General features: G+C 36.5%; 1 protein-coding gene across 5 annotated transcripts in view; it reads left to right on the top strand.

Moving 5' to 3' along the window:
• ERI1 (exoribonuclease 1) overlaps nucleotides 1-14,134 on the top strand; it is a 30,386-nt gene that overhangs the window by 11,503 nt on the left and 4,749 nt on the right. For 3 of the 5 annotated variants that reach the window (XM_024251405.3, XM_009243544.4, XM_054561191.2), the window contains exons 4-6: nucleotides 1,943-2,026; nucleotides 3,912-4,021; nucleotides 5,963-6,077. In XM_024251405.3, coding sequence (XP_024107173.1) covers nucleotides 1,943-2,026; nucleotides 3,912-4,021; nucleotides 5,963-6,077 — 309 coding nt within the window. The remainder of the gene's footprint in view (nucleotides 1-1,942; nucleotides 2,027-3,911; nucleotides 4,022-5,962; nucleotides 6,078-14,134) is intronic. The other 2 variants (XM_063726512.1, XM_024251406.3) reach the window with 1 other exon arrangement.

Here is a 14,134-nt window from a genome sequence, read left to right as displayed (position 1 = left end):
TGATTATCCTATTTAAGAGTGTGGCCTGTGCCCATGTTTCTGGCCCCCTTACTGCTCTTCTTTCCTTTGCTTGCTCAAGCGAGTCTCCTGCTTCATCTTCCTGAGTAGCTGGGATTACAGGCACCCAGGTTCCTTTAGTTTTAATAACCCTTACTACCTTTTAACTTAACTAATTTATTTAAGTGATGATTAAAGATTTGGCCAATGAATGCATAGTTCTCTCCTAGCATTCTTCTGTTAAAAGTATTTAGTAGTGAATAACATTTTAGTAATATCTGTTATTTAGTACTACCGAATTGTAATTATAACGGAAGTTGCAATATATTTTTGAAAGAATGTCATTTAGAATGATAAAATAGTGATACTTAAAAGGATATAGACAATTTATCTGTGATATTCAGTTAAGTGGAATTTTGCAATGTATCTGGTAAGAGTGTCTAACTTTTGAAGTTCAATTATTCTTTTTTTTTTTTTTGAGATGGAGTGTCACTTTGTCACCCAGGCTGGAGAGCAGTGGCTCAATCTCGGCTCACTGCAACCTCTGCCTCCTGGGTTCAAGCGATTATCCCACCTCAGCCTCTTGAGTAGTTGGGACTATACGTGTGTGCCATCTCGCCCAGCAAATTTTTGTATTTTTAGTAGAGACAGGTTTCACCACTTCGGCCAGGCTAGTCTTGAACTCCTGACCTCAAGTAATCCACCCCCCCTTAGCCTCCCAAAGTGCTGGGATTACAGGCATTAGTCACCACATCTGGCCTCAAGTGTTCTTTTTTGTTCTTTACTGTCGCTCATTTACAATTCTTTACAACCATTTATAGCTCATCCACTTAATAGATTAGTATGTAGAAAGAATTTATTCTTAGGAAATACAAACTTTTCTTAATTTTTAAATCTTCTGTCATAAAGAATATTTTTTGTCATTTTCTGTATATCTACTACCTAGGATTAACAGTTGCTGCCTTTAAATCTTTAGGGTTTAAAATTGTCCTTAATCTCAAAAGTGACTCAGTGTGTTCTGGTTAGGGAGGCATTACTGGGCTAGAGGAAAAAGCACTTAGAGATTGGAGCCTAATAACAATACTGGCCTCACTTAGTTTACAGAGTTGTGAGCATAAAATAAGACCATCGTGTCAGGAGATCGAGACCATCCTGGCTAACATGGTGAAACCCAGTCTCTACTAAAAATACAAAAAATTAGTCGGGCGTGGTGGCTGGTGTCTGTAGTCCCAGCTAGTTGGGAGGCTGAGGCAGGAGAATGGCGTGAACCTGGAAGGCGGAGCTTGCAGTGAGCCGAGATCGTGCCAGTGCACTCCAGCCTGGGCAACAGAGCGAGACTCCATCTCCAAAAAAAAAAAAAGAGACCATCGGGAAAGCTTCTTGAAAAGATTATTCAACATTGCTACAGATACACAGTGTTAGCAACTCTTAAACTACCTCTATATCATACAGTTAAATTTTGACTATTTAGAATTTAGTTCAGTTGGATTTTTATTTGAAAATAAAGACTATTCAGGAGTAAATGAGAGAAAAATAGTTTAAAGCTAATTTATTATAACTGCAGGCTGGCATTTCTTCAGAAGAATTTATTATTTTTAAAACTTAGTATTTTGAAGTAGAGGTTGCATTAATGGGCTTTATAGTTTTAAAATATTATGAACAAAATTATTAATATTTTGTTCCTCAGGAAAATAATTAAACTTTGGGTTGAAATCTTTCACACACTCACTTTATCTTAAAATATTTTAAATTATGAACCATTTCATTTTTTAATTTAAAAATTAAGAGTGCTTTCGATGTGGGGAATTATCCTTAAAAACTGTGGAAGGGTTTATGGCATGAGATCCTATGAAATTACAACCTGCTGTGATGAATTCATCGTGTAGCATGTTTCGTGTATCTTAACTCATATAAATTACTTTAACTTGCTGTCCTTCCCTTGCAGGAAGACACATTTCAGCAGTATGTAAGACCAGAGATTAACACACAGCTGTCTGATTTCTGCATCAGTCTTACTGGAATTACTCAGGTTATAATTCTAAGTTCTTTCTAGAGTTTGAAAGACTTCTTGAAATTAGGGATTTATTTTATACATAATTTAAAAAATTATTACTGTTGTGAACAGTTTAATACCTTGCTTGGTAAAGATCTTTCATGTTGTAATAATTAAAAAAAAAAAAAAGCAAATTTTATACCTGGTAACATTTTCCTCAGCCTTTCCTCTTAAGGAGTTGTAGTGATGAATCTAAAGATTTCGTTTGTAAAATGAAGCATCAGCAAATTGTTTCCATACTAAACTTGGAGATAAGTTTTATTTATTAGTTTTTTTGAGACAGTCTCACTCTGTCACCCAGGCTTGAGTGCAGTGGCGTGACCTCGGCTCACTGCATCCTCCGCCTCCTGGGCTCAAGCAATTCTCCTGCCTCAACCTCCTGAGTGTAACTGGGACTACAGGCGCATTGCCACCACACCCGGCTAATTTTTGTATTTTTAGTAGAGACACGGTTTCGCCATATTGGCCAGGCTGGTCTTGAACACCTAACCTCAAGTATCCTGCCTCGGCCTCCCAAAGTGCTGGGATTACAGACGTGAGCCACCATGCCCAGTCAGAGATAAGTTTTAGAATGTATCTGTTTACAACCTGACTTTATATGTTGCATTTATTTTTTATTTTTATTTTTTTGAGATGGAGTCTCACTTTGTTGCCCAGGCTGGAGTGCAGTGGTACGATCTTGGCTCACTGCAACCTCTGCCTCCCAGGTTCAAGCGATTCTCCTGCCTCAGCCTCCCAAGTAGTTGAGACTATAGGCACGCACCACGATGCCCGGCTAATTTTTTTTTTATTTTTAGTAGAGATGGGTTTCACTGTGTTGGCCAAGCTGGTCTTGAAGAACTCCTGACCTGAAGCCCGCCTCGGCCCCCCAAAGTGCTGGGATTACGGGCATGAGCCACCGCACCCAGCCTGTTTCATGAATTTTTAGGTCTCTGATTTTTGATTGTATTCTAATGTGGTAGGCACTTTTTTCATTTAGTTAGTTCATTCAGTCCACATGTATTTGAGTGCCTACTATAATATATGCCGGGATTTATATATATCTTTATGTGTATAGAGATGTATGTCTGTCCAGTGGTCACAGTAGGCCTAATAAGTCAGTGTTTTATTGTGGTGTTGTGGACATCTATGAAAAGGGCTTCCATCTATGACAGAGGGAATAGAAGGCTGTCCTGGGGAAAAACATCCTCAAGTTGATGAACTTGGGCTGAGTCATGAAAGATAGGCAGAAAAGAATGGCTGGGCATTTCAAGTGGGAACTGGCAGACCTACAGGTAGTTCAGGATGGTTCAGATGTGTATGGGCTGGTAAGAAAATGGTCCAGATAGGCAGAGGCAATCCGGATCCTGAAGGGTCTTGTGCATCTGTTTATCCTGAAAGCCTTGGAGAGTGGTTGGAGGATTTAAGTATGAGAGTGACAGGGTGGACCCGATTTACGTTTTAGGAAGATCAATCTGGCAGCAGTATGTAGTATACGTGGAAAATTGTGAGACCTGAGATGGGAAGACACTTAGGGAGCTGTGGCTTTCAGCTTAGAAGAGATTTCTCTTTTTCCGCCTCTAGAAATTCAGTAAGCCACTAGGTTCAGGCCTATAAAAAGAGAACCACTGGGGATGATCTTAAATCTTAATTTTGGGAGGATTATACATTTCAGTTGAAAGTAGTCCCAGTACTTGATTATGAAATTTTTTAAATTTCTTAAAAATGAAACTTTAGGTGGAGCTAAGCCAAGGAAACCATGAATTTAAAGTATCAGTCTTTCTCATACTGTTTCTTTCCCTCCAACTTAGGTCTGGGTATTTTGTAGGACTACGTGAAGCTACAGCCCTGATTTTTGTATATTTTACTTTTATATCCTCAGGATCAGGTAGACAGAGCTGATACCTTCCCTCAGGTACTAAAAAAAGTAATTGACTGGATGAAATTGAAGGAATTAGGAACAAAGTATAAATACTCAATTTTAACAGATGGGTAAGTATTTAGGAAGATTATTTTTTATATCTACTTTTTAAAGATTAAAGATACCCTTATTTATTTAACTTTTAGAATAACCACAAACTATTATTAAAGACCCTAGAGTCTCACCCCACAGGGGATAGTATTTTTCCTTTCACCTAAGGATGAAAGAGAGGAGGAAAGCAGTGGCCACAGTCCAATCCAGGACTAGAACACTACAGAAAGATAAAAATATGTAAAGCTAAAAAGACTTTGCTAAAACTCTATTTTTTCATGACACTTCCTTGCTCAAAAAAGTTCAGACTCTTTAGCTTGGCATTGAAGGCCCTTTCATCTCATCCCACCCTACCCGTTTAATCTAATTCACCTGCCATTAACCCTCTTTCGTCACAGTGGCCCAGGAATTCACATGGTTTATCTTTTCTCTGTGTACTTACTTATGCTTCCCTCTCTACTGAGAGTCTTTTCTCGACAACTTTATCAATTTTCAAAGCCCATCTTGTGTTTTACCCTGACAACCCCATTGATCTTTTTTTTCCTTGAAACCTTATAACTTCTATGATATATACCATTCATGTTGACATCTGACCATATATTCTGATATATAATCTTTATGTACATACATAAGACTTACTTTTTCAAGGAAATTTAAAATTCTTTCAGAGAAGGACTTTTGCTGCCTGATAATCTTCCATAATGCTTACCTTAGTGCTGAGCTTAAAGTGTATGCCCAAAAAGCATTTGTTAAATGAAAAGCTGAATGGGAAGATCAGAAAGATTAAAACATAGATGACAGACATTGTGCCAGGGCAACTCCTATACCTTAAGGCCATTAAGGTTGAAAAGAACGTCCTAAACAACTTCTGTTTCAAACTGTACAGATTATCCTCTATACCTGAGATGTCACCAACATAGAGGGTTTAGAGATCCTCACGTGATAGGAGAAAAGCATTGAATTTAATCACATCGTAACTGTTAAGTTTGGAAAATGTTTATGGACCTCTTTAGAAATCTATTACTGGTTTTAAACATGAATGAGCAGTGCTCTGCTAAAGTATACAGTGTTTCTACCGTATTATAGTGTATGCAGTTCTGGTAAAGTCTCATTTTGTGGGACAGATCACTCAAAACCTATGCAATTTTGTAAGCAGAGCACTCACAAAAACCAATCACTGGAGTCTCCATTAATAATTTGGCAGCCCAGGCAAGCAACTCAGGGAAGGTGAGGTTGCGTCAAAGTATATTAAAATTGCACAGAAGCAGTAGTATCCTGGGGACATACACTTACTTTTAATTTTCTTATAATATAGTTGATGGTATTATAAGAAAATACAAAGGATTGTATCCTGTTCCCAGTATAGCAGCTGAGTTGAGGGCTTTTCTTATTTTCTGCTGAAGTTTGTAATTTCCACTGCTATTATTCTGACTCTCCTTGCCTAAGAAAAACCCCGTAGGAACAAACACAATTTCCATATTCCACAGTCAGTATTGTCCTTCACTACAATAAATTGGTTATTGTTACAGAAACATGTTGTAGCAGAACAGATTGTACTTTAACCATTTGATACCAGCTACTTTTGTCTCTTTCATTTTTTTGTTTTTGGTTTTATTTCAAAGCATACTGTCAACTTACTATGCTAAGTCTGGCATTAAAAGTAAACTTAGCATAATACTCAGCAAGTTAGAAGTCTGCCCAGAACCAAGAAAACAATCAAGATGAGCCTAAAAGGAATTAGTTTGTGAACAAAAGTTAATATATCCGACTTCTTTGTTTGGTTTTTAAAGCTTAATTTTGAATTAGTATTTTCTGGGAAGCAAGGTTAATTTTCTCAGCTTGATGTTACGTTTGAATATGAGAAAGTTGACATATATAAATAAAAAATGATTTAAAATACTCATTTGTAAGAAGAGTATAGCGTTTATTTCATCAATTTTTTGTCCTTTTTTAATTTATAGTTCTTGGGATATGAGTAAGTTCTTGAACATTCAGTGCCAACTCAGCAGGCTCAAATACCCTCCTTTTGCTAAAAAGTGGATCAATATTCGGAAGTCATACGGAAATTTTTACAAGGTAAAATTTCTATATTTAATAATTACATGGTTCTTAATGATAAATTTGTTAAATTTTGCATGTACGTTAAGTTGTAATTTTCCAGGTGTTTTTCATGGAAAAAGGCCATATAATTAGTTCTTACTCTTCAGATTCCAAATTAGTTATGTTCAAATTAGATAAGCCTTTTTCTCATCAACCTGTTAACTTTATTTAAGTAGGTTAACTAAATATACCTGACAAGTTTGAAACTGTAGGGGCAGTCAGTATGTGGATTGTTCGTGGAGCAAATGCTCCCCACTAGATTTTAATTTTACTTCACGTTTATCAAAGTTAATATGCATGTGTCGTGTAAATGTTTAAAATATTATTGCAAGACTTACAATGAATGGCAGTCTTCTGCCATAGCCTTCACCAGAACTGGTTCCTGTTCTGAGGCAAACACTTGCAACTTATGTAAAGCTCTGTTTTTGTTTTTTGTTTTGTTTTGTTTTGTTTTGTTTTTTTCAAATATTTACCTTTGTATTTCTAAGTTCCATGCTTATACTGCTTCTTGACTTTTCAGTTTGCGGTCTATTGAATTCCTGCACTGAAAGATGAAGATTGAGCTCGACTAAGCTACCACTCCTGCATGTCCTTCCCTTCCTGCATCTTCCTACTATAGCTCTATTACCTTTCAGTCAGAGCACTCAGTGTTCATACTCCTGTGACTATGGAGAGTGTTCACAACTTTCCCTTGGATGTAATAATTTACTTCTGCAGTTGTTTACTTATCCCCTTATTCTCCATTCAAACTGTAAGTCACTTCTCATGACTGAAAACACTCAGGTAGTCTGTCAGGTTTTCTTTTTTCCTCTTTTTTTCCCTTGCAGACTCTCTTCCTGGAGCCTTTAATCCTGTTCTAATCTGAACTGTTACTTCTTCAGGCTTCTTTTAAAATCATTTTAGGGGATTTCCTTTAATTCTCATGCGTTAGATACTATGTCATTTTTCTCCCTTTACAGTTTCATTTTGGAGAAGCATGTTCTAAAGTAGTTTCATGAGAAAAGGTGCTTTTCCTTACAGACTCTTCTGTTTTAACAGTCTTTTGAAACTGAGAAGTATGCATGCAGAAAAGTAGAGTTTTGCAGATTGTTATAAAGCAGATACCCTTGTAACTTCCACCCACTTAACTCCCTTCCTTCCTCCTGGAGTTAACCCTAATTCTTCCTTTCATGATAATCATTTTCTTATTATTCCTTATAGCTTTAATATTTACATGTATATCCTTATACTATATAGTTTTGTCTGGCTTTGAGCACGATATAATTAGTGTTATACTGGCTGTGTTATTTATTTTGTTTTTTTTTTCAATATTATGCTTGAGATCCATCCGCGTCATGTGTGTCATTGCAGTTCATCCACTTTATTGCTATTAATTCCATTGTGTGGCTCTACCAGATTTGTTTATCTGTTCTACTTTGGCTGGCCATTTGGATTCTTTTTATTGGGGGCTTCCATGAAGAGTACTGTTATAAGCATCCTTGTGCATGTCCCCTGGTGTCTTTGTGCACTCATTTTTCTAGGATATAAACCTAGGAGTGCAGTTGCTGGGTCATGGGATATGTATATCATTGACATTACTAGATAATGCAAAAATAGTTTTCCAATGGAATTGTACCAGTTTGCATTCTTATGAGCACTGTGTGAGTTTATAGTTGCTGTTAAGTTTTTGCCAGCATCTGATATTATTACACATTTTAAATGTTTTTTAAATCTGATGGGTGTGTGATACCATCTCATTGAGGTATCAGCTATCTGGATTGCTTTTTGCGAACCCCTTGTTTAAATTTCTGACCGTTTTAAAAAAAATTAGGTAGTCTGTTCTTTCATTACCGGTGTATTTTACTGGTTTATAGATTTTTACTTTGGATGCTAGTCCTTTGATTATATTTGATAATTTTTTTGTGTTAATTTTTTTTGTTTTTTTGTTTATTTGTCTTTGAGATGGAGTCTCATTCTGTTGCCCAGGTTGGAGTGCGGTAGTGTGATCTTGGCTCACTGCAACTCCTGTCTCCCGGGTTCAAGCAGTTCTCCTGTCTCGGCCTCCCGAGTAGCTGGGACTACGGGCGCCCACCACCACACCTGGCTAATTTTTGCATTTTCAGTAGAGACGGGGTTTCGCCATGTTGGTGAGGCTGGTCTCGAACTCCTGGACTCAAATGATCTGCCCGCCTCGGCCTCCCAAAGTGCTGGGATTATAGGCGTGAGCCATTGCACTTGGCCTTTTGTGGATCTTTTTTTGTTTTTTTTGAACTCATTTTGTGAATTTTTTAAAAAATTGTGTTATGGAAAATTTCAAACATACAGAAATAGGTATGAGTCCTCATGACCCAGGTTCAACAATTAGAAACTCAGAGCCAGTCATGTTTCATGTGTATCCCCACCCACTTTCCTCTTCCTTATGATTTTGAGGCAGAAGTCAGACATTATGTTATCTGATCGGTAAAAATTTCATTACATAGCTCCAAAAGCTAAGGGTTATTTTCTTAGAAACACAGCTACCATACCATTGCCACATCTTAAAAAATTAGCAGTAATTCCTTCATCAAGTAGTCATAAATATTTTCTTTTACCTTTTGTGTGTTGAGTCAGATCAGGATAAGGTTCACAGATTTGTAGTTGGTTAATATGTCTCAAGTTTTTTAGTCTTTGATATCTTTGATATGTTAATACATCTCTTTAGTTTTTTTTAATCTCGTTTTTCTTGCCTAGCAATTTATTTTGTTTTATTCTTTTAAGAAACTGAGTCATTTGTCCTGTTGTGTTTCCCCTTATCTGGATTTTGTAATTATATCCTGGAATGTGGTTTCAGAGTTGTCTCTGTCTTTTGTATTTCATGTCAATTTGTACTCCAGTTGAGAAGCTCGATCCCCTTTAGGTTCTTTTTTTGCTACAACTCCCAGATGGAATAATTTTTATTATTAAAAATTAATAAACCTTAAAATAATTTTCAGTTAGGTATAGATAAATCTACAGCTCACAGTATATTAGTGTAATCAGAAAGTTGTAGATATTATAAGGCAATAAAATGCTCCCTGCTTTTTTGAGTAAACAGTGGTTTGTCTTTGTGGACCTGTTTATTTTGGCCAGTTTGTTAGCCTGCTCTTTTTGTGTGTGGTTTTCGCCTCTTTGTAATAGATAACTATAATGCAATTAGTTGTATAAGTAGAAGAAACTTACGTTTTCCTTTTTTTATATACCTTATCTAAGACCTAAATAAAACTCTCTGTCACAAGTTTCTGCTGTATATAATGCTAATAAGGTATATTATATGGTATGTCTGAAAACTTTTTTTTTAAATTAAAAATGACTTTTTTTTTTTTTTTTTGAGGCGGAGTCTCACTCTGTCTCCCGAGCTGGAGTGCAGTGGCGTGATCTTGGCTCATTGCAACCTCCGCCTCCCGGGTTCAAGCAGTTCTCCTGCCTCAGCCTCCCGAGTAGCTCGGATTACAGGCATGTGCCACTACGTCTGGCTGATTTTTTTGTAGTTTTTAGTAGAGATGGGGTTTCACCATATTAGCCAGGCTGGTCTTGAAGTCCCAACCTTGTTATCCACCCGCCTTGGCCGCCCAGGCATGAGCCATTGCGCCTGGCCAAAAATGACCTTTTATCCAACCTTTCTTGGGGGCAAAGGATGGAAATGGGTAATTAAACTTGGAGCTTAATTTAAAAGGCAAGTAACCGTAATACATTTCTGTGAAATAATTGGCTTAGGATGGGACTTGGTTTTTCTAAAAGTAGGCTGAAACAATATGAATAAAAATACAATTTAAGACATATTTTTATATAAGATTTTGGGGGAAAACCCAAACTTTCTTTGTGCGTGGCATATCAAGCGCAAATGTGGGGTTAGCGTTTACAAAATTATACAGCTGTTTCTTTCTTTCTTTCTTTCTTTTGAGACAGAGTCTCACTTTGTCATCCAGCTTGGAGTGCAGTGATGGGATCTCAGTTCACTGCAACCTCCGCCTCCTGGGTTCAAGCAATTCTCCTGCCTCAGCCTCTCAAGTAGCTGAGAATACAGGTGCCTGCCACCATGCCTGGCTAATTTTTTTGTATTTTTAGTAGAGACTGGGTTTCACTATGTTGGCCAGGCTGGTTTTGAACTCCTGACCTCAAGTGATCTGCCCCCCTCAGCCTCCTGAAGTGCTAGGATTACAGGCATGAGCCACCACGCCCAGCCTCTTCATGTCTTTATAGGCCTATGTATATGCATTAAAATGCTGTTGTTGAAGTAAAAGGAAAGGATGAAATATACCTCTTTACTGTAAAATCTGGGTTTTTTTCTCCCTTTACAAATACTCAATTCTAGGTTGAATTTAAGATCACATGGATTCATTTTCTTGGGAAATTAGACAATTTCTGCCTTTGCTTTTCATGCATGTTAAAAAAAAAAGCTTGCTTACAGATGTAGAAAGTTGAAACTGCAGTGAAATGTTACTGCTTTCAAATTAATGACAGGATACTTTGTTTGCAGAAATGCACAACTTTTCTAGGGGCAGAGCATTAAGTTTCATCTCTGGTGTACAGTCAGATTGTACCTATAAAGCTCTTTTCTTAAAGTCAAATTCTCAGGCTGAGCAGAGATTCAGAGAAAGGATCCCTTAACTAATCATATTCTGGTGTTGAAAGGGAGGAAAAATATTTAATTTTCTCCTACAGTTTTTCCAGATTGCACTCAGACTTGAGACTTTCCAATAGCTTTCCTCACTTGATATCAAGCCCAAGCAAAAGGTGGACATTTTAAGGTTTGCTGTTGTAACATGATTATTTCCAAAGACATACTCTGTTACCTTTGAAATGCAAGAATCTTGTCACTTGAAGTCAAACATTTTCTCCAGCTTCTTGTAGGGACTTGTTCAGCTGATTCATGTGATGAAAAATGTCTATAAGGGGGCTACGTTTTGCAGCCCTTCTTCAAACTGCTCAGCAAAATCTGGCCTTTTTGTTTTCCTATTGTTCACCTTTCAACTCACCCACCTGATTGAGAACTTTTCCTTGCTAAGCCAGAGGAAGCAAGAGGTTGGTTTGTTCTTTGTCCAGATTTCACATCATTTTTGAAAACACGATGAAGTGACTGGGCCTTTGTTTAATAAAGTTAATAACTCTTTTTTGGGCACTATCTAGGACTTTTCATTTTAATCTTTTTTTTTTTTGTGGTAAAATATACATAATACAGGTTGAGTATCCGTAATTGGAAATGATTGGGACCAGAAGAAATGTTTGAGATTTGGGTTTTTTTTCAGATTTTGGAATATTTGCATATACATAATGAGATATCTTGGAGATAGGACCCAAGTCTAAATATGAAATTCATTTTTGTTTCATATATACCTCGTGCACATAGCCTGAAGTTAAGTTTCATGCAGTTTTGTGGATGAAACAGTGTATGTACATTGAACCATTAGAACGCAAAATTGTCACTGTCTCAGCCACTGATATGGACAGTCTGGTTGTTTGGCATCATCTTTCCTGATGCTACCAATAAGCAATGGCTTTCTTAGTCACACATAAATTAATCGTGTGTCATGAACCTGTGTTTTGACTGCAAACCATCACATGAGGTGTGGAATCTTCCACTTGTGACGTTATGTTGGCCCTCAAAAAGTTTCCGATTTTGGAGCATTTCAGATTTTGGGTTTTTGGGATTAGGAATGCTCACCCTGTATAACACTTGTTGTTCACTTAAAAATGCTCTCAATCATTTTTAAGTGCACAGCAGTTCAGTGGCATTAAGTACATTCACATTATTGCACAACCATCACCACATCATTCTCCAGAACTCTCATATTCCAAAATTGAAACTCTGTGCCTATTGAACTTCCCCTTCCTGCCAAACCCTGGCAATCATCATTCTTCTTTCTGTCTCTATCAGTTTGACTTATCTATATACCTCTTATAAGTGGAGGCATACAGTATTTGATCTTTTGTGACTGGCATATTTCACTGAGCATAATGTCTTTAAAGTTCGTCCATGTTGTATCATGTGTCAGAATTCTACCTTTCTGAGGCAGAATAAGAATTCATTGTATGTGTTTACGGGCTGAGTATACCTAATCCAAAAATTCAATATCTGAAATGCTCCAAAATCTGAAACTTTTTGGGCACTGACATTGTACTCAAGAAATTCTCATTGGAGCATTTCAGGTTTTGGATTTTTGGATTTTCGGATGAGGGATGCAAAAGTAGTGTAATGTAAATATTTAATATTTCAAAATCCAAAAAATTTCAAATCCAAAGCACATCTGTCCCAAGCATTTCAGATAAGGAATATTTAACCTGTACCACGTTAAAAAAAAAAAAAAAAATCCATTGATCATTTGATGGACATTTAAGTTACTTCCATGTTTTGGCAATCATGAGTAGTGCTGTTATGAACATGGATGTACAAATACCATTGTTTTTCCTGTATAACCAGAATAGGAATTGCTGGATCGTGTACTAATTCTATGTTTAATTTTTTTGAGGAATCTCCACATTGTTTCCCACAGTGGCTGTACCATTTTACATTCCTGCCAGCAATGCACAAAGTACTACATTCTCCACATCTCTGTCAATGCTTGTTATTTTCTGGTGTGCGTGTGTGTGTTTATGGCCATTCTAATGGGTGTGAAGTGGTATCTCATTGTGGTTTTGATTTATATTTCCCTAATGATTAGTGATGTTGAGCATCTTTTCATGTGATTATTAGCCATTGGCGTATCATGTTTGGAGAAATGTCTATTCAGATTCTTTCCTCATTTACTAAATGAGGTATCATGATGTTTTGAGTTGTAGGAGTTCTTTATTCTGGATATTCATTCATTATCAGATATATACTTGCAAATGTATCTTCTGTTCCATGGGTTCCCATTTCACTCTACTGATAATGTCTTTAGTAATAAGGTTTTTAATGTTGATGAAGTCCACTTCATTTTTTCTTTTGTTGCCTGTGTTTTGTTGACATCCAAGAAATCATTGTCCAATCCATTGTCATAAAGCCTTTTCCATATGTTTTCTTCTAAGAGTTTTATAATTGTATGTGTTCCATTTAGGTCTTCGATCAATTTTAAGTTAATTTTGTTATATGGTGTAAGGTAAGGGTCCAACTTCATTCTTTTGCATGTGGATATTCAGTTTTCCCAACACCATTTGTTGAAAAGGCTGTTGTTTTCCCCATTGATTCAGTGTATCTGTGAAGGTTTATTTCTAGACTCTCTTCTGTTTTATTAGTTTATATGTCTATCTTTATACTAATACCACTCTCTTTCAATTAGTGTACTCCTTCCTTCTGTTAATGCTTGTGTTAACATTGTTTTTTAAATGTTGAGCCATCCTTGCATTTCAGGATAAAATCCTACTTGGTCATGGCACATAATTCTTTTAATATGCTGCTGATTTAAATTTGCTTATATTTTGTCAAGGATTATTGCATCATGATATTTGTAGGGGATATTGATCTGTAATTTTCTTTCCTCATGAGGTCTTTGTCAGGCTTTTGTATCAAAATGATGCTGACCTTAATGGAATGAGTTGGGAAGTATTTCTTCTTCGATTTTTTTTGTAGTAGTTTGAGGAGACTTGGTTCTAATTCTTTAAATATTTGCTTGAATTCAGCAGCAAAGCTATCTGGTTTAGAGCTTTTCTTTGTTAGAGGTTTTCAGTTACTGATATTCGGTCTCCTTCCTAGGTATAGGTCTATTCAGATTTTCTGTTTCTTTGTAATTCAATTGTTGGTAAGTTGTGTATTTCCAGGAATTTGTCTCTTCTACCTAAGTTATCCAGTGTGTTGGACAAGTTATTTTTAGAAGTGTATTTTCCAAGTGATAATTAATGGAAGGTACAAGATATATTGCAGTATTACAGCTTAAGATAATTATGGATGTTTTACATCATTTGCTTTATGGTTATCCCAGTAACACTATGAGTAAATAGTAGACCTGTTAGTCCCATTTTACGGATGAAGAAGCTGAGGTCCAAGATGCATAGGCAAAATAGTTATACAAACTACAGAATATAAAACTTAACAAATCTTGATAGAAATATGAAGAAAATAT

This window comes from Pongo abelii, chromosome 7 (assembly GCF_028885655.2).
Source record: "Pongo abelii isolate AG06213 chromosome 7, NHGRI_mPonAbe1-v2.0_pri, whole genome shotgun sequence".
NCBI classification, from domain to species: domain Eukaryota; kingdom Metazoa; phylum Chordata; class Mammalia; order Primates; family Hominidae; genus Pongo; species Pongo abelii.
This window is presented reverse-complemented; position numbering and strand designations above follow the sequence as displayed.